The sequence below is a fragment of the Adiantum capillus-veneris genome, chromosome 25 (genome assembly GCF_014529385.1).
Source record: "Adiantum capillus-veneris isolate H3 chromosome 25, ASM1452938v2, whole genome shotgun sequence".
NCBI lineage: Eukaryota > Viridiplantae > Streptophyta > Polypodiopsida > Polypodiales > Pteridaceae > Adiantum > Adiantum capillus-veneris.
In genome coordinates, this window is record NC_140955.1 from 42,914,969 (window position 1) to 42,937,167 (window position 22,199).

Sequence of the window (22,199 nt, forward strand, 5' to 3'; positions counted from 1 at the left end):
GTTGATAAAGTTCCTGTAGCTTATGTTTTTGGAGGGAATGCTTGTAAATTGGTGTTTCAAATCATTAGTCATACGTTTATTTAAATTCTTGAAAAGAGAAAGGACAAGTAAACAAGCCATGAGGTAAGCTTACACTTAAGACCTTTATGCTTCTCTATGCTTTGTTTCTAAAGTCAAAAGAGTTAAGCTAATGTCTCCTTAATAACAAGTGATAAAATCACCAGGCCTCCTGGCATAGTAGAAATTTCTTTTTGACATGCAAATTTTTAAGCCCCTTTTCATATGCTTTGTGTACTGCGATCAACTTATATAATTTGCCAATATAAAACATAAATTCAAGGGTATAAACACAAAAATTGAATGGCAATTTTAAGATTCTAGCATGTCAAATGACACGCCAATTGGTTGGATGAATTGTGACAACCCTTCCACAACTTGTTTCTATTTCTCGCTTTCCAACACTTTTAATCTTGATAGTTACACGTAGAAGAAAATACAACCTCGCACAAGCACAAACTAGGACTTGAGATTGCTATCAAAATCTTGGGGTAGTGTCCATTCCCACGGTCAAGGGTCGTTGGGAGGCGGACGAAGATCGCATGGTGAAAATTGCAAGGCAACTATTGCAGAGATGTTCAATGGTGTTGAACTCATGCTGCACATGCGCCTGCACCTCTAATTTTTCCTCTGCTAATGTGTCGCTTGTTGGTGTTATTCTCAACACTAATTTGGCATAAAACCATTTGATTAGGCAGATCATGATCGTTAGCCCACTGACCTTGACGGTCAAATAAAAGTGTGCGTACTTTTTGCACTAGTCACACATTCGTAAATAGCACTAAGAGTTCGAGAACTTATTAGAGACTCAAAACAAATCATCAGAAAATCTATGAAAAGTGTGTTTAAGTGGATGATGTTGATTTTGAAATTCTCATTCCATAATGCCACATTTGCATCTATCACTTGCATCTATCTTGTGGCATTGTTTCATGTGTAGTCTATGAATAACAAAAAGCATATGATCATACGTACTCATGCCACAAATTCACGATCATCTGATCAATGCCTAGTGATGCAACCACGGTTATGAAGAAGTAACTTAAAGTGGATCACTCTTGTTAAATTACTTCTATATCATCTTATCTTAGCACTTTGTTCTCTTTCCATGGAGATGGGACTTGTACGACCAACTTCCAAAAAGGCAAGGGCTTCTAAAAGCTATCACAATCGGACTCATGCTCAAATTGGTCACACGCATATAAATTCCAAAATATGCAACCTATACAAATCAGAGTAAGGGACACAAGGTATTTCGCCCACCAATATAATAGTGCGTGGGACATGTAAAACACATGTGCAAAGCTTGTATTAGCCTCTAGCACTTCAACAAAGGAAGCATGAGTTCCTACAGGTAAAAGCTTCAAGGAAATCTGAAGACAATCTAGGACTAAGAATAAAATTTCGATTCAATTAACAGAAGGGCTTGTAAAAAATTAGTTCAACAAAGAAATCATGAGTCTGTTCACAATTAAAGGTTCAAAGATATTCTTGGACTAAGAATAAAATGTCAGTCTAAAGTATCCATGGACCTTCAAGGGTTTCTTACGTTTTTCTATCGAGATTGGAGTTTTATCAAACACCGAGCAAGTTTTCTCGAGCAAAGGAAAGGTCAAGCAGATCCCACCAAAGAAAATTATGAAAATTGGAGACATATTTTTTAATTTGATTCAAGCTATTTATGAGTCCACTAGAGTGTGGGCAAAAAAAAAAGGTAGCTTTAACCATGCTAGATTATTTTAACCACCTATTACATACAGTAAACACCTCCAATTATGATGTTGCCTTAGGCACAACTAAAGACACTTGCAAGCATGTCGCATAGTCATTTTTCATGAAAATATTAAGTGAGGCAATATTGGGGTGAGAATAGGTTGTCGATTGACTAATATGAGCAAGCCACTAGCCTAACTTTTGTGTTTGCTTGGCAAAGGTAATTATGCACATCATCTTACACTACAAGAACTAGCAAGTAAGCCAACTTTGCTTAATTCAAGCTTTTGGCCACTGTCGACGATGAGAAAAAGAGCAAGTGGCAGCAATATGGAATTGCACAATCCATCTTTCCTAGGCATTGCAAGCCAGAAGATAATTGACATAGTTTAGTATGATTTATCAAGAGATAGATAACAAGACTAAAACTTCACCACAAACGGCACCAATGATGTGAAACATTCTCGGGTAAAATGACGTTGGTAGTAGAGCTTGAACATATTGTATCTATACATGAGGTGACAAAGTTTCTGCTATTATGCCTTCAAAAAAATGCACACCATGTGGATTGTTATGACTGTAGATATGTTTTTGAGAACATGGATTAGACATGTAGGTATCTTTTTATTAATACCTTTGTCTCTTAAAAGAGAAAAACAAAGCCTTCAATTCAGGGAGCATTAGATTCATATCAGCATACACATAGATCATGAAAGCGCTTCTCCAAGAGATACAACAATAGAAGTCCTTGTACATGTGCAGCTCTTGATGCTCATTACTGAACAATGGCCACTCTACAATAAATATTTTGGGTCGGCATTATGTAGACACTAATTCTTGTGTGGTTGGATGGCTAGACCTTTGTTGCATTAGAATGAAGAAATCCACACCCATTTATTGTTGGGAGTAAGAACGAAGAGGTGAGTGGCGCCAGGGGGTAGAAGGGGCAGTGAAGAGAGAGACGAAGGTGGTCACACTCATTGGGATAAAAGGCAAGGTTGAGTGAAAATTGCTAAAAAGACTCAAACGCGATTGGTGCTTCACTTCCAAGATTTCAGCTACATCGCTTCTCAATTGACAAATAGCGCAATCTTTCAAAAAACCAAGGGGATAGTGGACTGATATGAGAGCCACGAGAAGGTAGAAACAGGGCTATTTTTGGGATATTCCATGACAACTTAGCTTATTAACCCTAGGCATGACCTAGCTCTAAAACCTAGTCCGCGTTGCCGCGGACTGATTTGGGAGGGTTTCAATTTCTATAGAGATTATATACATACATTGTAATGATAAATAAATAAATAAATAAATATATATATATATATATATACACACACACACACACACACACACACACACACACACACACACACACACACACACATATATGTATATGTATATATATATATATATATATACATATATATATATATACATATACATATATATATATATATATATATATATATATATATATATATATATATATATATATATATATATATACATATACATATATGTATACGTGTATATATATATATATATATATATATATATATATATATATATATATATATATATATATATATATATATATATGTATATACATACACATATATATATATATATATATATATATGTAACGTGCTGTTACAGGAGAGAGACTAGACCAAAACTAGACCTCTCATTCATTAATCCGTCATCTCTCTTATATCAAGAGAGGTTAGTTACATGCCAAGAATGTACTAGTGTCCTCCCACACTAGGTGGTCGGACACATGACCTACATGACCACACACCACACCTCCCCCCTCAGGGAGAAAAAGATGGATATCTTTTTTACAATTTTGGGTTGAGAAAAAACTTGACACAAAGGGATCAACTCCGAAGCTTCATCTGGGGGGAGTGATCATACAACGGCTCAGGGGCTGGGACTGATCTTAGGGGCTAGACTCGACATCATGTCGAACATGATCAAGGCATGGAACTCGACATCTCACTTATGCAAACATCAGGTTGCTATCATGATGTAATGGACAAGACGAGGAAGAACGAACTGAGGACTCGACAAGAAAATCTCTCGACATAGGCAACGCACTAGGTTGCTATCCCAATGTGAATGGCTAGACGAGGAATGACTAAGACATACAATCTCCAATCCACTTGAGAGTTTGGTGTGAGTGTGTTTTGCTTTATTGAAAACCAACTACATGCTTGATCTAACGTTGAAAAGAGTATCACTAAACACAATGAAAAGTTTTTGCTTCAAGATCCCGCTGCTCGAAACAATCACGAAAATCCAAGCGCAGTAACAAACTTGCCATTCCCTTGCTGGGTGAACTTGCCATTCCTTTGCTGGGTGAAATAGTACTCGATTCTGACTTAGTGAGAGGAACACCCTCATGATCTGCTATCATCTTGAGCACCTTAACCATAGAGGAGGTCTTTTCCAGAATGTTGATAGAATCATCAAGGACAAGAGGAAGCTCAGGAACCAGCGCAATGTGATGTGCATGGGCAAGGAAAAGAGAAGGAATGATAGAGGAAGCGAAGGCAGAAACAACAACATGCCTCTTTTGGCCATAAACTCCATGGTCAGCTCTATGAGTGCCACCACCAGAGATGCTGAAATTTGTCATCAGGTTGTCCACACTGCCCTTCTCTAGCAAACTGGCCAACAATGCAAGCCAATAGTACTGCATCTGAATCCCTGTAGCTTGAATAGGAACTGCAGTCTGGACTGCAGTAGCAACATGCTTCAAAGCAGGCTTCTTTCCTGACGTGGGGGTCCTCTGGATCTTGTGCTCTGACTCCGCAAAAGTGGATTCCTGAGACTTGGGTGCCATGGGAAACCACCATAATAGCATGAACTGCAGCGCATGAAACAACAGAAGCACAAGGAGGGCAAGGGTGAGATCATGGAAAGAAGCAGCAGGGCTGAGGATCTGCGGAACATAAGCAATGATGATGACAGTGTAGGAGAATACGCAGCATGAAACAAGCAGGGCTGTCATGGCTCGTGGTGGCAGTGACCCATCAATCTGTTGACTCTCTGGTGCTTTCTCGCTCGCTAATATGATTAAGAGATTACCGTTGGAGCGACCCTGCTGTTGGGGAACTACAATGCAAGGCCCATAGAGAAAGGTGTTTAGTATGGGTGTATTACAAGAGGAAAGACCATTAGAGTTGAAAGGAATTCTCTGTTGCATGGCAGTCCACTGCTCGCTTTTGTTCGGCATGGCTTTGGGGATGTTCATCTGGAAAGCTTCTTGTATGACTGCAACTGAGGTCAAAGGCTCCGGTGAAAATGGTGACGATGAGCCCTTGTTAGAGTCGAACTCTGACGAACTACAGCTTGCCGGAGCCTCCATCAGCAGCTGCGCCTAAAGCAGAGGTGTCCATGGCGTCTCTAGCTGCGGGGTTTAGCGTTTTGTATTGTTTCTGAGGTTTAGCTAGCGGGGCTGAGGGGCGACTTCAAGATTGAGATCAGGGGTTCGATGATTGTTGCGGGATCTCACACACACACGAGACACTCCAGCCTAATCGGGCTCTATGGGGTACGCCATCGCTAAATGAAGCAAGAAGATGAAAATCAAGAAGACCCTAACTACCTATGCCTATACATGTGCCCGCCGCCTCCACCAATGTAACATGTTGTTATGTTGTTACAGGAGAGAGACTAGACCAAAACTAGACCTCTCATTCATTAATCCGTCATCTCTCTTATATCAAGAGAGGTTAGTTACATGCCAAGGATGTACTAGTGTCCTCCCACACTAGGTGGTCGGACACATGACCTACATGACCACACACCACAATATATATATATAGGGGGAGAGAGAGAGAGAGAGAGCGGATGAACTTAGGCGGAAGATGGTGAAGGAATCGGGTGGAAGTCCATGCCCGCCCTCATTAGAGCCCCGTCTCGCCCTCATCAGGGACTGAGAGGCGGTTTGGAGTGTTGTTTCGCATGACCTGCTGCACTTGCTCTCAATGGCGGACAACATGACCTACTAGACAAGTCACTTACACTGCAAAAATTCAGAGCGGCTATGGAGTATAGTGCACGCAGGCTCGAAGCTCTATAAACGCTGCAAGCTAGACGTGGCTCTTCCTCGGCCCACCCCCATGAACGCTATGTTGCCCTTGCAACCAGTAGCTTTACCCAACATGCCATGATACCATCTGCTTGTGCTGACGCCCATCATCTGTTGCCTCGTCATCACCTGAGGCGGCCTTGTCATAGCTGTCCCTTTCCATGAAATACCACCAATTAATGGTGACCACCTTCGCAAATCATGGTGCTTTGTGATGCCCTGTGCTCGTCATTGTCTGCACTATAAGAGAGGAAAACAGGGATCGAAGGGGATAGTAGCGATGGACTTGAGCAAGGATTTGATGGGGGTAGCCACGGGGAGTCGGGAGCATGAATGAAGAAAGGATCAGGATGTGATATTCATCATAAAGTTTCCCCGCAAGGATGTATTGCACTTGTAGATGAAGCAGCCTGATTTCAAGCATGTAGTTAGCCATTTATGTTTGCATGAAGGGGAAAGAGTTGTTATAGGTGAGATAGAAAAGAACATGCAACTCAACTCAGAGCACGGGGAGCCATCACGGGCTGTTCTCAATAGATTCAGAAACACTTCTGCTAGCTGCGATCTGTAGCTACTCAGACTCAACTCCTCCCCGACAACTATGAAGCAACAGTGCTACTGAAAAGCACTGATCAGCAATTAGTCAGGCGGCTTATGTTGGATCTAGATGGGAGCATGTGGCAGGTTGTGTCATCTGAAACAGTCACCAATCTGTGCAACAATACCATGTGCGGACCATATGGGGTGTGCGTAGATGCACGAGAGCGTGCATGCCTCTGCCTGCCTGCCAGGGTTCACCCAATTGATAGATGTGGGAAACGTCTCTCATCTGCAGTCTGGACAACTTGCCTAATTTGTCAAGCTGCGACAATGCATACTCCATCAATATTTAGCTCGGGATTAGTTATGTATCTGGTGATGCACAACATATATTTTGTGGGCTTAGTAATAATAAGAAACATTTTATTTTATTGGAATTTATGCTCAAGCAGAGGCATTTCCCACCTCATCTTATCAAAAGGCTTCATCGAGTCCACCTCATGCAAGTTTTCCCATGGCCGCTTGTTGGTGTAGGCAGGTCAAATTTGAGCCTAGCCGCGGTAAACAACAAGCTAATTGGTAAACACCAAGGCACATTGCAACTACATCATAGTGTTACCTTGGTGGGCTCGTGCGTGATCATTGCTTAGAACTTCTAGTTGTTTGCGCAAGATAGCCTAGATATTGCTTAGCTTCGCGTTAGCAACACATTTATTTTTTTAGTTTTAAAGGAGAGTGGGTTCTCCCCCCACACACACACACACACACAACACACAGTTTAGATCAAGTATGGGCAGAGAGAGCGTGAGAGGGAACTAGCACTTTGAAATTGAAGCTATAACTTAAGCTGAATTATCACCATTGATCCCTTGTCCATGTGGCGATTGGTGGTTGACAATTCTGGTTACTTGCAAGCTAAAATCATACAATAATTGTATGTGTAGCATGTTATCGTATTCTTTGTTGCACTCCATGCTCAACTTAGTACACAGTTAAAAGGAACATTGCACTTTGTGTAAAGGAATGTAACCTTACCAAAATCTTAAAATAATATAAAATCCTGTGTTTACATCTATTACCCTCTATAAGTAATTTTTAATTTGAGTGCCATGCGTGTATGCACGTTCGTGTGTGTGTGTGTGTGTGTGAGAGAGAGAGATGTGTTAGTGCGTGCGTGTGTGTGTGTGTGTGTGTGTGTGTGTGAGAGAGAGAGAGAGAGAGAGAGAGAGAGAGAGATGTGAAGTGTTGCACAAGTACAAGAACAATTGCTTATTGTTTTCATTCACATCTAAAATTTCAGAGGCAATTTAAAGATATTTACTAGCTTTGGATATTCTCATGTGACGTTAAGTATTGACAATATATATATAGATTTGATAATGATATGTAAGTTTTTCTACTTGATTGGATGGTATCATTCGGTTTTTTGTTCGCTCAACAAATCTTGCTCGATGTCTAGAATTCCCCCAAGATTGCACCTTATAAAAGCAAGGCCCTTATATGTAGAGCACATATCGAAAAAACCATGTGAGTCTCTGCCTGTTTCATTTCATCAGGCAAAGTAGTCAAATATACACACATACAAATGTGTGTATGTGTGTGTGCACGCAGGCGTGCACACGTGCACACACCTATTTCATTTCATCAAGCAAAGTAGTCAAACATACACACATAATATGTATGTGTGTGCGCACGCATGCACGCTTGTGTGTGTGCGCGCTTGTTTCATTTCATCAAGCAAAGTAGTCAAATATACAAACATAAATATGTCGCACGCGTGCACGCACACAGAGCAGCCACCCTTCCTGCCATCAAGATAGGGTGGAGTCACATGGCATGAGTATACTTGAAGTTGTTCAAGGGAAGCTTTTACGTTACCACATGTTGGAAACTTGGAATTCGCATGACAAAAGCAACTCCATACTCCAACAGATTATATACCAGAATTAGCAAATCAATAATTATTATGTCTCTCATAAGAAAAGGCACATTATGCATCCACCAACAGGTTACAATGCATCTACCAAGTTAATTCATAAGAGATTTGACTTACGTAAGCTAAAACCAGATTTGTGCACATTATACATGCACCTTATCTACTCCCTGACATAATATATCATGTCAATGAAACCCAAACAAGCTGATCGCATTACCCCTTGCCGATGATGTGATTGCCCTTGAGCAATACCAGCCAATGAAAACAATTTACCTCTACCAACAGCATCGAGGGCACTTCACTTCTCTCTGTACTCTGTTAAATATAGCTTGTAGAAATTCTTACATATTGTCAGTCGCTTTAAGTCAATTTTACACCACAAGCCTTAAGAAACACACTCCCAACCTCTCTATAGAACGTAGAGCATATGAATTATACAAGACAATTTTTGCTCATGTGAGCATTTATTTTCCTTAAAAAAAAGGGGGGGGGGAAGAGGGGGGGGGGGGGGGGGGGGGGGGGGTGTGCGAAGAAAACAAACTCATTGAGGATCAAAATGCATGTTTCAGGACTTTGAAAGTGCGTTCCGAGTACATCACCAACTAAGAGAGGAACTTTATTTGAGACAGCAAAAGTGAAGTTGCAGTCTTCTTGGCACTGCCATTGATTGGTAAATGATATAATTGGGCAATTCACCTCTGTAATTCAACCAGAAGGCTGAATAAACAACATTGACCCATTGCTAAAAGGTGAATCACGCATCACACGGTCTACATATTTAAAACAAGAGCATCCGCATCCCAGAAGCTTTATACACCTGCATTGAACGAAAAGAGAAAGAAACATTAAGGTGCTGAAGAACAAACCCCTAGAAAATTATAACCTCTCAAATGCTTGCAGAAATGCTCATAACTTGTGGCTATAATTCTTAGCCATAGCTCAACCCAAGCAAAACCTCGGCTCCAAGGAGCACCTATGTCTTAGAGAGACCTTACAATACCTCTCCCAACTATCACAAAATATAAAAGTCCTTCATCAAACAGTAATGCTAAGGCAAACACTCGTTGATTAAGCTCTTTACCATATGACCCATGCTTGTTTATGAGATCTGTAACTCTGTGTGCTTTCCAAAAACCGAAATGCTTTGGAAAAAGCAAAATATATAATTTTATGCTCTTGAAGAGGACAATTTTCCAATTAAGAATGTACCCTAATATGTGAAACTCGTGTAAGCTAAGCCCTTTGCTGTCACGTGCACATCTAACCCTATGTGCATGTGGCCAAGCTCACTCCTAATTCTAGGGTTCAAGACATCCTAGGAAGTGTTCTAGCACCCTTGTGAGCCTGTATGCAGGACTTCCATCCCCAGACACTTTAGAGTAGTTGCATACCCTCTGATTGCACATGAGCAAATCCAATGTTTGCTAGGTGTAGGCATTGGGGAGTGTTCCCATACAATTGCATTAGTACCCAATCTAGGTATTTATCTGCATGTGAAGCACCTCTTATAAGTGAATTTATTAACTCATTAATAAATGATATTTTAAGAAATCGTGGGTTTTTATTGGCATTGCCCAACCCAACTTTAATTCCATTTATAAGTGACTCTATGTCACGTGCGTACTTCACTTGCACTATGTGGACATGTTTCTGCTACAGTCTAGCACGAGTCATTGGCTGGACGTGCCTCGCATCTTTGTGAGCCTTTCGTAGGACGTGCATGCCCAGGCTGGTCATAGTTGCATACCCTCTCTTGCACATGACAACATTTCAACATGTAGGTAATTTGCCACATGTGAACCACCTCTTAGACTGGCTTTATTACTAAGTGAATTTTCAGCCTATTTTCAGCATGGTCGTGGGAGCCTGCTTCACCCAGATTTCAGCACCTATATAGGCAGCCCATTGGGCTCTAGGATCAGTAGAGGAGGCAGCAGAAGGCAGCCAGCGTTTTCAGCCTCATCTCACCTAGCGTTTCCAGCTCAGATCAGTCAGCTTTCCTCAGACTCTCCATCAGCATTTTCAGCCGTTGACGGTTAGCGTTTTCAGAAAAGATAGCCAGCGTTTTCAGTTGTGAAGCACCAGTAGACTTCAGCCTAGCCTCGTCGTGGTTGCAGTTCCCTAGCCATCGACATCGCTAGCAGATTTTGGCATTCAGCCATAGCGTCGTCATCGTCGCCGTCGCCGTCGCCGCCGACACAAAACCCCAGCACCTAGTACCCCTTGTGTCTTGGATCGGCATAAGGATCCACAAAACCCATCAAGCACCTCGTCGTTGACATAAACTCCATCAGTACCTCGTCGTCGACATCATCGTCATCGACATAGACTCCATCAGTACCTCGTCGTCGTCGTCATCATCGTCGACAAAGACCCATCAGTACCTCGTCGTCGTCGTCGTCGATATAAAACCCAGCAGTATCCCGCAGTACCCATCAATACCCAGTACCCACCATTAGTAGCATCAATACCCATTAGCATCAGCATTTAGTCATTATATCAGCATTGTGCAAGAATAAAGAAAGTACTTACTCTGGCAACAGAGCAAGGGGACCCTTGAGGGTTTGGGACCCGACATCCCGTGTTCTCTCTCTCTCTCTCTCTCTCTCTCTCTCTCTCTCTCTCTCTCTCTCTCTCATTCAATTCAGTTTACTAGATCCGAGCTAAATCCTTAAACCCGTCCGCTGCACCTAACATTGGTATCAAAGCTCTGTGCGTGCTTCGGCTTTGCGAGCTCAAGGGAAGGACCCAAAGAACCTCTCCCGGTTTTTTTTTCTGAGAGAATCTTAAAGTCCTGATCATGGACTTATTCGCTCTCGTCTTCATTGCCATGTCATACACAAGAACCCAGATCTTGAGTACCAGGATCTACTTGCCTCTTATGTGGATATGGAAGGCGTTGGAGACAGGATCCCTAACCCTCTTCTGCATTCGCTTTCGCATATAGCGTGCATCCACTTCCGTCAACAAGAAACCCTTGGAAATACCTCCAAGCACCCTCACCTTTCAGCTTCACCTGCAATGTTTTCATGACAGGACTATTCGAGTGGTAGTACTTGCTTGCAAGGCAAAGTCAGCATGAAGGCTGGTATTCTGCGGTAGTAGTAAGACTACCTAGCAACTCGGTTGGTCGGTGTCTACATCAGAACAGGACCTACATCCACAAGACCCACGAGTTTGGGGGAGTTTTCATTGGTTATGCATCCACAAGCGTTAGAAGCAATCAGCATACGAAGTACAGAAAGAATCCAAAGATAGAAGTTCGGCAGTTGTGCCTCACCTTTAACAGGGGGATGTAACGTGCGCACTTCACTTGCGCTACGTGGCATCAACATCTTAGCATTTAGTCATTGTATCAGCATTGTGCAAGAATAAAGAAAGTACTTACTCTGCAACAGAGCAAGGGGGCCCTTGAGGGTTTGGGACCCAACATCCCGTGTCATCTCTTCTCTCTCTCTCTCTATCTCTCTCTCTCTCTCTCTCTCTCTCTCTCTCTCTTTCATTCAATTCAGTTCTTTCAAGTGAAGTAAAGTGTCCCTTGTGTTTGTGTGGAGTACTAGATCCGAGCTAATCCTTAAACCCTTCTGTTGCACCTGACACCCTAGGGGGTCACTTATCAAGCATAAGTCAATACCCTCAGTATCAGCACCAAGTACCCGCAGTACCTTAGCATCTCTAGCGTTTTTGCACCAAATCATCCTACAGCACCCCCATCAGCACCAGCATTTTCAGTTTTCAGCCAAAACCTCACCATACCCATCACTACCAACATTTTCGGTTTTCAGCCCAAGACAACAAATCAGCAAGCATTTTCAGATTCAGCCCTTCCATCAGCCAGCGTTTTTCAGTTTTTAGCCCATAGCCTCGTCGAGCTTGCAAATCCCATTCAACATCCCTAGCGTTTTGCATTTTTAGCCCTTAGCCTCGCAGATCCAAGCATCTACAACAAGATCCCGTTAGCATCTTAGCATCTAGGACCATTGTATCGGCATTTGTGCAATCTGAAGCAAATACCTCTCTAGCGATAGAGAAGGGGCCCTTGGAGGGGGGTTTGGGACCCCATCTGCTCTCTCTCTCTCTCTCTCTCTCTCTCTCTCTCTCTCTCTCTCTCTCTCTCTCTCTCTAAGGTGCAGCGGATGTGAATGTTAAACTCTGCTCAAGATGAGTGCTCCGAACTATGCTCAAGGTTCCTTTTACTTACGGAAGGGATAGCCTTCCGTTCCTTTAGTGAGAGAGTGCAAGTGGTCACAAACAAAGTGGATAAACACTGTGAATGAAGGTGCTGAGACTGAGAGATAGACAGAGAAGAATAGGACACCAGAATGTTGTCAAACCCTCCTCCGAAGGCCCCCCTCTCTATGGTGAGAGCGGTCTACTATTGATTGCACAAATCTCTACAATGCTTTGGACTTGCCGATGAAGTCGACGACGAAGAGGACGACGACGAGACGGGCTGAAATCTGAAAACGCCAAGGGATGAAATCTGCATATCTTTATCTGTTGAATTCTGACTCTATGTCGGTGACGACGGCGATGAGGACGACGCGACGACGACGCGCTGAAAACGCAGATGCTGAAATCTGCGTTTTCCGGGCTGAATCTGCAAACTTCGGTGGATCTACTCGTGCTGCGAGCATCTGCTGCGGGAAGGTGAGATCTGCGAGGTTTGGGACTTGCAGTGCGGAGTCTAGACGCTGAAAACTGAAAACATTGATGCAGAGAATGTCTTCACGCCGGAGATCTGCAAAAACGCTAGGCTAAAAATTTGATGCAAAAATGCTAGGCTGAATCTGAGGTCTGCAGCAAAACGCTAGGCTTCCGCTGTCGCCGGGTTGGATCTGCAATGCAAATGAAAACGCTGGCTGATTTTGGTTGCTTGAAAACGCTAGGGTCTTCTTGCTGAGAAGGTGCACTTGACGGTGGTCTTCTGCCTCTTCTGCCAGAAAGTGCTAGCGCTAGGGTTTCTTATATACTTGCTTGACTGAATTGCCCTACCCAGTTTCCCAACAAAAGTCACTTAAAAATAATAAGTGAAAAATAGCAAAAATAGGGAAATTAGGTTTTCTGCACTGTAAAATGCTCTTTATGGAATCTCATGGTAATGCTGCTCATCATGCTTTGTGCAACCAGAGGATATGCATCTACTCTAAGTGTCTGGACATGCACGGTCTACGAACAGACTCACAAAGGTGCCAGAACACTTTCTAGGCTAAACTGACTGAACCCTTGTCATGAAGTAGCTTGTCCACGTGCACATAGGGTTAGATGTGCACGTGACATCGCCTCCTTTTTAAAGTGAGGTACTAGTACCAATGTGCATGGCTTCCTTGTAGGCTGCCAATATCTCGGGATAATCTTTGAAAAACTCTTTATCAACCCACACTGCTTCGTGGGTTCCTCGATCCTTGAACTTCAAAAAGTACTGTCTCACCTGCTTGTTTGAACCATGGCGAAACCGATGTAACAACACTTGCTCCGGCTCCATAACTTCAGCTTCATCGATGATCTCCGATTCTTCTTCTTCCGAAATGTCCTTCGAAGGCGTTCCCTGAAACACTTTCAACCAAGAAATATGCAAAACGTTGACCATGAGTTAGGTCCGTGTCACACTGGGACGGGGTGTGCAAGGCCATGCTGAGCTGGCGTCGTTCCATTCGCCATGAAAAGGCAAAACTTGGCCGCGAGTCTTTGTCAGAGGGGCGGGCAAGAGAGGCCAGCCAGCCAGCTTTCTAATGAAGCGGCCAACTGCAAAAAGCGCAGGTGCAAATACACTCACAGGTTTTGAGACTTGCAAGTCAACTAGAAAGATGGACGCCTTACCATTTGGCTACAGCGGATTCGCTGGCGGAAGTAAGCATTGTTTAGTATATAGCCTAATGTGACAGCCTTTGGCTGGACATCTTCCAAAAAGTGGAATGACCGCCTATCCCAGTGTAACAGGCGCCTTAGGCAATTGCAATTTCATTGAAACCTCATTTACCTTTTTAATGACAGGAAATGGACCATACATTCGGAAAGACAACTTTGGACACTTCTTTCCAACTTGCTTACTTCTTTCCAACTTGCTTAAGACGTTGCTTCATGATTCTTAAATACACCCAATCCCCTTCCTTGATCGAAACTTCCTGACGATGCTTATTAGCCTCCCGTGAGTAAGACTCCTGAGCTTTGCTTAGCCAAAGCTTCACACTCTGAGAAATCTCATCCAACGACTGACTTTCAGCATTGGCATCAGACATTTGACTGACTGAGCGAGTCAAAAGTGACTGGAACGGACGGCCAAAAGCTGCCTCATACGGAGTTCGACCAATGGCAGAGAAACAAGAGTCATTCAAAATAGCCTGAACCAATGGGAGATAGAGCTCCCAATGAGACTGCTGATCATGCACGTATGACTTTAAAACATCAAAAGCCAACTGATTGTAAATCTCTGTCTGACCATCTGACTGTGGATGAAAAGCCGATGAAAAATTCAACTTAGTATCAAAATTTTCAAAGAGTGCGCGCCAAAAATTGGACGTGAACTTGACATCCCTATCTGAAATAATCGATTTTGGCAAACCACAGAGGGGGTACAAATGCTTTATGAACATCTGTGCTACATCTTGCGCGGTGACTATGGCCTTACAAGGTATTAACATGCAAAACTTGCTGAAACGATCAACAATTGTCAAACATTGAGTGTTCCTTGAATGCAAACTAGGTGGAAGGTTAGTCACAAAATCCATAAAAATATCTTGAAAAGGTCCATCGGGAATAGGCAACGGAAGCAAGAGGCCTTTCTGCTTATCCCAAGGAGCTTTTACCTTTTGACATATAGTGCACTCTGTGACATAACGAAACACATCTTTTCGCATTTTAAGCCAATAAAATAATCTTTCTATTTTTTCCAAAGTGGTGCTCGTTCCCCTATGCCCACCCGTGAGAGAGTCATGTGCATCATGCAATATGGTTGGCCTGAGAGAGGGCAACACACAGAGACGTTGACAAAAATATACACCAAACCATCACGAGTGAGATAGTTTCTTGGCCCTTGGGAAGTAAGAGCCTGCAACCATTGCTTACCAAACTCGCAATCCGCATACTGGTTCTTCATGCTGTCGAAAGACACACCCTGAAGAGAAACTGTGGATCGTGACTCAAGAGCCAAAATTTGTCATATGCGACTTAACAAATCTGCAACACGTTTAGCTTTTCCAAGCATATAATCAATCAAACCTCCAAATTGCTCAAAAAATTGTGACCATCGTACTTGGCGATCACTCCAATGTGCACTAAGCATAAACTGGAGTCACTTGAGGGCTTGGTGATCTGTGCGAACTGTAAACTCTCTACCATACAAAAAATGCTTCCAATGTTTAAGAGAGTGAATGGCAGACAAAAGTTCTTTATCATAAACTGAATGGTTCTTTTTTGCACTATTGAGATTCCGACTAAAGAAAGCTGTTGGACGACCATGCTGCTAAAGCACAGCGCCTATGGCGACATTGCTTGCATCCGTCCATACCTCAAAGAGGTCATCCCAAGAGGCGAGGATGAGACACGGCGCTTCTATCACCGCAACCTTGAGAGCTATGAAAGCCTCAATGGCTGCCTCGCGTAAATCCACACGCTGATGGCGAGTCTTTACCCCTTTCAAAACATCAATTATGAGTGCGGCAATGCATGCAAAATTCTCTACGTGCGAACTATATGCTTGACATAAACCAAGAAAAGAACGCACATCATATATAGTTTTGGGCAAATCCTAATTACATACCTGTTCCACCTTCTTGGGGTCTAGCTTGACGCCTGACGCTTTCTGATATAACCCAGATAAGTAACTTCAGTGAGAAAAAACTCAGATTTCTTAGCTGCAATGTACAATTGTGTAACAGACTTGGACACTCCAAGTCAAGAATCAATCGCGACAGCACCAAATAACCACTTCAAAACAATTTACAGATCACAATAGATTTACACTGGCCCGACGGAGTTCCGTGCCTAGAGATATTGGCCCCAAAGACTGGCGCCCCTTTCGGTATTTCTTTATGTATTAATCAATCATCAATGTACAAGAGAGCGGTTAGGGTTTCACTCTCAAACTCTGGACGCTCTGAGAAGTGAGCCCTAACCACTAAATTAAAGGTTACAAGGGATGCTCGCAAGCAGAGCCCCAAAAGCTTCAGAACAAAAGCAGAATCTATATTTCTCTCTCAAACCCTCTTTAGGGTTTTAAAAATAAAGCAGATCATTCTCACCTATACCCACCCACCCCTGGGAAAGTATTGCAATGGATTTCATTTTTTATCTCCCGAGAATACAGAAAGATAACGATGATTTTCCGATTACATGGCACGTCTGAGACGATTGTCTCCGACAGAGACCCCAGATTTATGAGTTTGTTTTGGAAGGCAATTTGGGAGAACATTGGCACGCAATTGCAGTTCTCGTCATCGTTCCACTTGCAGACTGACGCGCAATTTGAGATTGCCAATTCAGTGATTTTAGATTTATTGAAGTCTTGTATCTCGGATCAGAAGACTCAATGGGAAAAGAACTTACCTTTGGTGGAATTTGCCTACAATAACACGATACACTCTTCGACGGGGAAGACGCCATGTGAGATTGTTGAAAGTGCTGCGAAGGTTCCATCCTTCCTGAGCACGAAAGATTAAATATTTGAAGCGGATGAATATTCGCGAGGTTTGGATACGGCTTTTGCCAAGGTTCGCGAGACTTTGCAGGAGTCTCAAGAACGACAGAAAAAGGCAGCGGATCGCCATCGTCGCGACTTGAAATTGAAGGAGGATGATTGGGTGCTCTTACTTTTGAGAAGGCACGCCTACGAAAGAAAAAGGGAAAGGAGAGGCTTTTTCCAAAGCTTAGTATGCGATACTACGGACCTTTCCAGATCACTGACAAGATAAATGATGTCTCCTTCCGATTGAAACTGCCAGATACTTGGAGGATTCATAATGCATTGCATGTGAGTCGCTTGAACCCTGTTAAGGGTGATGTGCCTGATGATGGGGAGCCTGATAAGCAACCCGAAGTGGAAGAAAACGAGGAGATTCTTGTTCCTGAAAAGATTTTGGCACATAACAATACGAAGAAAGGTAAAGTCCGAAGGCGGTTCTTGGTTTAGTTCAAGAACTTTCCTACATTTGATGCGAAGTGGATGGAGGAGGAGGACCTAGCAGATACTCCTCGGATTGTGAAACTTTACCTCGATGTTTTGGTTTAGCATAGTCTACTCCAAACGGAACCCAGAAACTCAGCTTGGCCGAAGATCTGGTGCAGTGGGATGCACAAGAGGGGAGTTACTCCGCTCCTTTGTCAACGAATGCCTCGATTTTGATACTAAAGTCATCGATGTCTCTTTGAGCTTCAGGGATACTGAGAGCTGACAGTATTCTGCTGGATGACTTTATGAAATGTAATTCCTGATTATGATACTGATTTGTTCTTGATTTCTTGTGAGTGCAGGAACTGATAGACGAAATGACTGCAGCATTTTGGTCTGATTGATCTCGAATAGACATGGTTGCAATAGGGGTTAGTCGATCGGACATCGATGAGGTCACGATTGGACCTAGATGTGATTGCTAGCTACATTGCCGATAAATCATGGTCTAAGATCCGAATGAATGTTGAATGTCATGTGATGTCCTGTGATGTCTGGTGATGTCCTGTGATGTCGTGTGATGTGACTGTCGATTTTGTACATGTGCTAAATGTGTGTTCCTAGTACGTAGGTACTAACAGTCAGTGGCTGCTAAGACGGTTTATGGCTTTTGTCGGTTTTGCCTGCGTAATCGCGGTCGATTACAATGCTTTCAAGAGGGGGGTATGTCACAAAGTGATGACGTGGCGGACAGCCAAAACCCTAATTTCCGGAAATCACGGAGGCTTTTTTTTTTTTTTTTTGAAATGATGAGCGACGCGAATTTTGCTTTTTTTTATTAAAAAAAAGAGAAAAGACTCTCTAAGAGACAGAGAGAGAACTGATGCTTTTTATTTTAAAAGCTTTTGGGGCTCTGCTTTTGGGCATCCCTTGTATCTTTAAAAGTGGTGAGGGCTTCACTTCTCAGAGCATCTGGACGCAGAGTTTGAGAGTGAAACCCTGACCGCTCTCTTGTACTTTGATGATTGATTAATATAAAAAGAAATACCGAAAGGGGCGCCAGTCTTTGGGGCCAATATCTCTAGGCACGGAACTCCGCCGGGCCAATGCAAATCTATTGTGATCTGTGAATTGTTTTGAAGTGGTTATTTGGTGCTGTCGCGATTGATTCTTGACTTGGAGTGTCCAAGTCTGTTACAGCGACTGAGTCAAAAATGCTGATTCGGGGGCTCTTTTTTGTGGGTCTTTGACGCTGAAAATCTGCAGGTTTAGGGCTAAAAACGGATGATCTTCAAGGCTGAAAATTGAGGTCTTTCTGTACTTCTTTGGGCTGATCTTGCAGGTCTTCTGATGCTGAAAATCGCTATGGAAAACGCTGCATATGCTAGGATTTGCAAACGCTGGATCTAGGACCAAAAACACTAGAGATGCTGATGACAAAACGCCAGGTTGTCTGCTTCTTCAAAAACGCTAGAAGTTGTGGGATGCTGCGGGGAGATCTGATGCAAAAATGCTATCTGCTGTGGTCTTCTGGCGGTGGTGTGCTGGTGCAAAAACGCCCGGCAAGGGCTGATGAAGAAACACTAGGATGGGGGGATCTGCTGCTTGGAGGGAATCCACGAAGCCTTGGTCTTGCTGAGAAGTTGCCTGCTGAGCTTGGCTCCTGTTGCCTCTTCTGTCAAATAGTGCTAGCTTTGGTTTGCTTATATATTTTCTTACCCAAATTGCCCTGCCTACTTTTGTTGGAAAGTCACTTAAATTAATAAGTGAAAAATGTCAAAAATAGGGAAAATAGGGAAAATAGGCTAAAATCACTGGAAAATTCCCTTGACTGATTCTGATGGATTCTGATGGGAATGCTTATGATCATGTTGTGTGCAACCAGAGGATATGCATCTACACTAAGTGACTGGGCATGCGCGGTCTATGAATAGACTCACAAAAATGCCAGATCACTTCTAATCTAGACTGACTTGACTAACTGAACCCTGATCATGCTGTAGCTTGTCCACGGACACATAGGGTTGGATGTTGTAGCTTGTCCACGGACACATAGGGTTGGATGTGTCACATGATAGTTTCGGAATTCAATTCTAAGTCTGAACGAGCAAATTAGAGCATAATTAAAAAACACTTGTTTTTAGCTAAAGTCGTTTTGCCAACTTTTGGGTCGGGCAAATGACTTGAAGGCGTATAAAAGGCAATCTTTGCCTACACATTTTATCATGTTCATCAAACAGATCAAGCCTTGCGTTTTCTTTAAGATCGAAGGACTCTCAAGCGGCAGACACGCTCCACGCACCATCAGCCAGAAACGCATCCGCGTTTTCAGCACTCCAGATCCGCCTCCATGTTGTTAGCATTTCCAGCACTCGGAATCCGCATCAGTATCTTCCAGCATTTGTATCAGTTTCTATACAGCAGTTAGGGAACATTATTCCCGTTCGCATCTCTCTCTCTGCGTTTTTGTGTTAAGTAATTGTCTTTCACATTTCAGCGTTTCCGTTCCGCAAGTGGGCACCCGTCCGCAGCAGTAGTGCAGGCGGTGTGTTAATATTGTCCTTTCGTCCTGTACCATTCACAAAGTTTGCCATATGGAGTTATTGGGCTTGGCAACTTCCCCCCCCCCCCCCCCTCTCTCTCTCTCTCTCTCTCTCTCTCTCTCTCTCTCTCTCTCTCTCTCAGGACATTGTGTGTCTTCCCTCTCCTTCCAGCACATACTAAGAGAACCTAGTAGAGAGGAGGAAAAAAAAAACCCACGTAGAATACGCGCACAAAACGAGCAAACAAGAAGCAGAACAAATAGTGGAAAAACAAAGGGAACGTAAACATAGAAAACCACAACAAATAGAAAACTCTCAAACACAAGTAAAACAAAACAAAACCCACTATCAAAACATGCTCCACTCGACCACCCAACCCAGAAACTCACACACAAGTCTGGATAGAAAACACACACACACACACACACACACAAACCAGACCGACTAAACACTCAAAAAAAAAAAAAAAACAATCAAAACAACAAAGAAAGAAAAAGGAACTGGATAGGTGATGGCAAAAGGGCGTGCGAGGCAAGTGAAGCACAGAACTACTCCTTTGATTGTGCAGACGCACAAAGAACCACAACAGCTCAAGAGAGCTCCATCAATTGTGCATGCATAGGCCGAGACGCTGCTCTCTCTTTCTCCTAGCTCTCAGACCCACTTTCACCATTTTCAACGCTCATAATAGGGTTGACAAGGCTAAGGGGGGCAATGTATATCTACAGCAACCTGGTGCAAATGTCGAGGGGGGTACTCAATGAGTGGGCAACTTGCTATAGGTGGTAGCAGGAGGAAAAGAGATGGGGCTTGGTGCGGAGGTGACGGCAGCAAGCTTGCTGACACAGGCATAGGCGAGGGCTGCACCATAAGACGGACATATGTCCAAACCTCCTCTCTAGCAGAAGAGAGGGCATTAAAAATTGGGTCGACAATAAAACGTGCAGTATAGTAATCAGAGGTAACAGCAAGAACCTCATCAGGCTCAGTGTGCAAATCACCGAAGCCTCTCTTGGTGCCCACAGGTTTCTCTTTGAAATGTGAGTAGAAATCCTTATTCATCCTGTCTGCGTTGGTAAATCCAAGTCAAACCAAAGCATAACAGGTGAAGTCAGATTTCTCTTGCTTGAGATGAAGTAGCGTCTCTTGAAACAAGAAGCCATCCCCTGAACTCACTCTCTCTCTCTCTCTCTCTCTCTCTCTCTCTCTCTCTCTCTAGATGAAGTCTGCATACCTGCCTTATGCGAAATCAGTCAGAGCGCTTGGCGGCTTCAAATTTGCGTACGCGCTCCATAAACAGTTCATACTCGCACTTCTCGTAGGCATGGCGCTCATCTACGCATTTCCAAGGCAGATAGAATTCCTTAAGGCGACACTTGTTGAGCGGAATCAGCAGATGAGCGCACTGATCCCGATAGGCTAACGGTATCCGAGCCTCCCGCATCTCTTCCTGCGTCGCCACTTGCTCCATCGCCTATCTGTCGGACTCGTTCCTTTGTTATGCTCTCTACCTATAGATGGACACTGCGGTCGTGTGAACCCGCTTGACAATTTGACACCATTGTCACATACATTGCAACTAGAGTGCTTCGTTATCCGCATTTGTATTGAATTGAAGTGAGTCCGACGGTAAAAGAAAACAAGAACCTCGAAGAGGAAAGCTTGGAGAGAGAGAGAGAGAGAGAGAGAGAGAGAGAGCTTGTGTTTTGTTTTTCACTAATCCTATTACCTTAAGTTAACACGGTCCTATGTTTACAACGCCATGATCTTCATGTCCCAATTTTGATATGTCAAAATATGTCCTTAGCTTTTAAATTGTATTAATTTTTTGATTTATTGTGTGCATTCTCGTCATTTGTATAAGTGTGGTTGTGTCATTTGAAGATTCAATAAGAGTATATTTTCCTAGAGAAGAAAATGGAGAGAGAGAGAGAGAGAGAGATACCTTTCACCAAGCAAATTTTCTTGTTCCTTAAAGAATACCATCTCTAGTACATTAAGATTGTGATTTCTTAATTTTGAACCATGTATCTCGCAAAAACCATAAGAAGGGTTAGAATGTATAAAGTGATGATATGAAACATTTGAAATATATTCACTTTTAGATGTTGTTCCCTTTTTATGTTTGGAAGGGGGGAAAAAACATGCAAGTCTCCTTGCATAGGGGAGTTTGCAAAGTCCTCCCATATTTTTATAAATTGAGGGAAC

At 43.0% G+C, this 22,199-nt stretch overlaps 2 protein-coding genes across 3 annotated transcripts; both read right to left on the reverse strand.

Annotated features, from left to right (window-relative positions):
- Positions 1-4,009: 4,009 nt before the first annotated feature.
- Positions 4,010-5,026, reverse strand: LOC147424782 (uncharacterized). The gene has a single exon (XM_086500602.1). It carries the CDS (start codon positions 5,024-5,026, stop codon positions 4,010-4,012), a length of 1,017 nt encoding a protein of 338 aa, XP_086356728.1.
- A 3,860-nt stretch (positions 5,027-8,886) lies between these two features.
- On the reverse strand, positions 8,887-21,546 carry LOC147424783 (NADH-ubiquinone oxidoreductase B18 subunit). Of its 2 annotated transcripts, none has more exons than XM_086500552.1 (2): positions 21,230-21,546; positions 8,887-9,159 (listed from the first exon to the last, which is right to left on the reverse strand). In XM_086500552.1, the coding sequence occupies exon 1, from the start codon at positions 21,460-21,462 to the stop codon at positions 21,241-21,243; it is 222 nt and encodes a 73-aa protein (XP_086356678.1). In that variant the 5' UTR covers positions 21,463-21,546; the 3' UTR covers positions 8,887-9,159; positions 21,230-21,240. The 2 variants fall into 2 exon arrangements, with proteins under 2 accessions (XP_086356678.1, XP_086356677.1); XM_086500551.1 differs by having other exon boundaries at positions 21,226-21,546.
- Between the last annotated feature and the right edge of the window lie 653 nt (positions 21,547-22,199).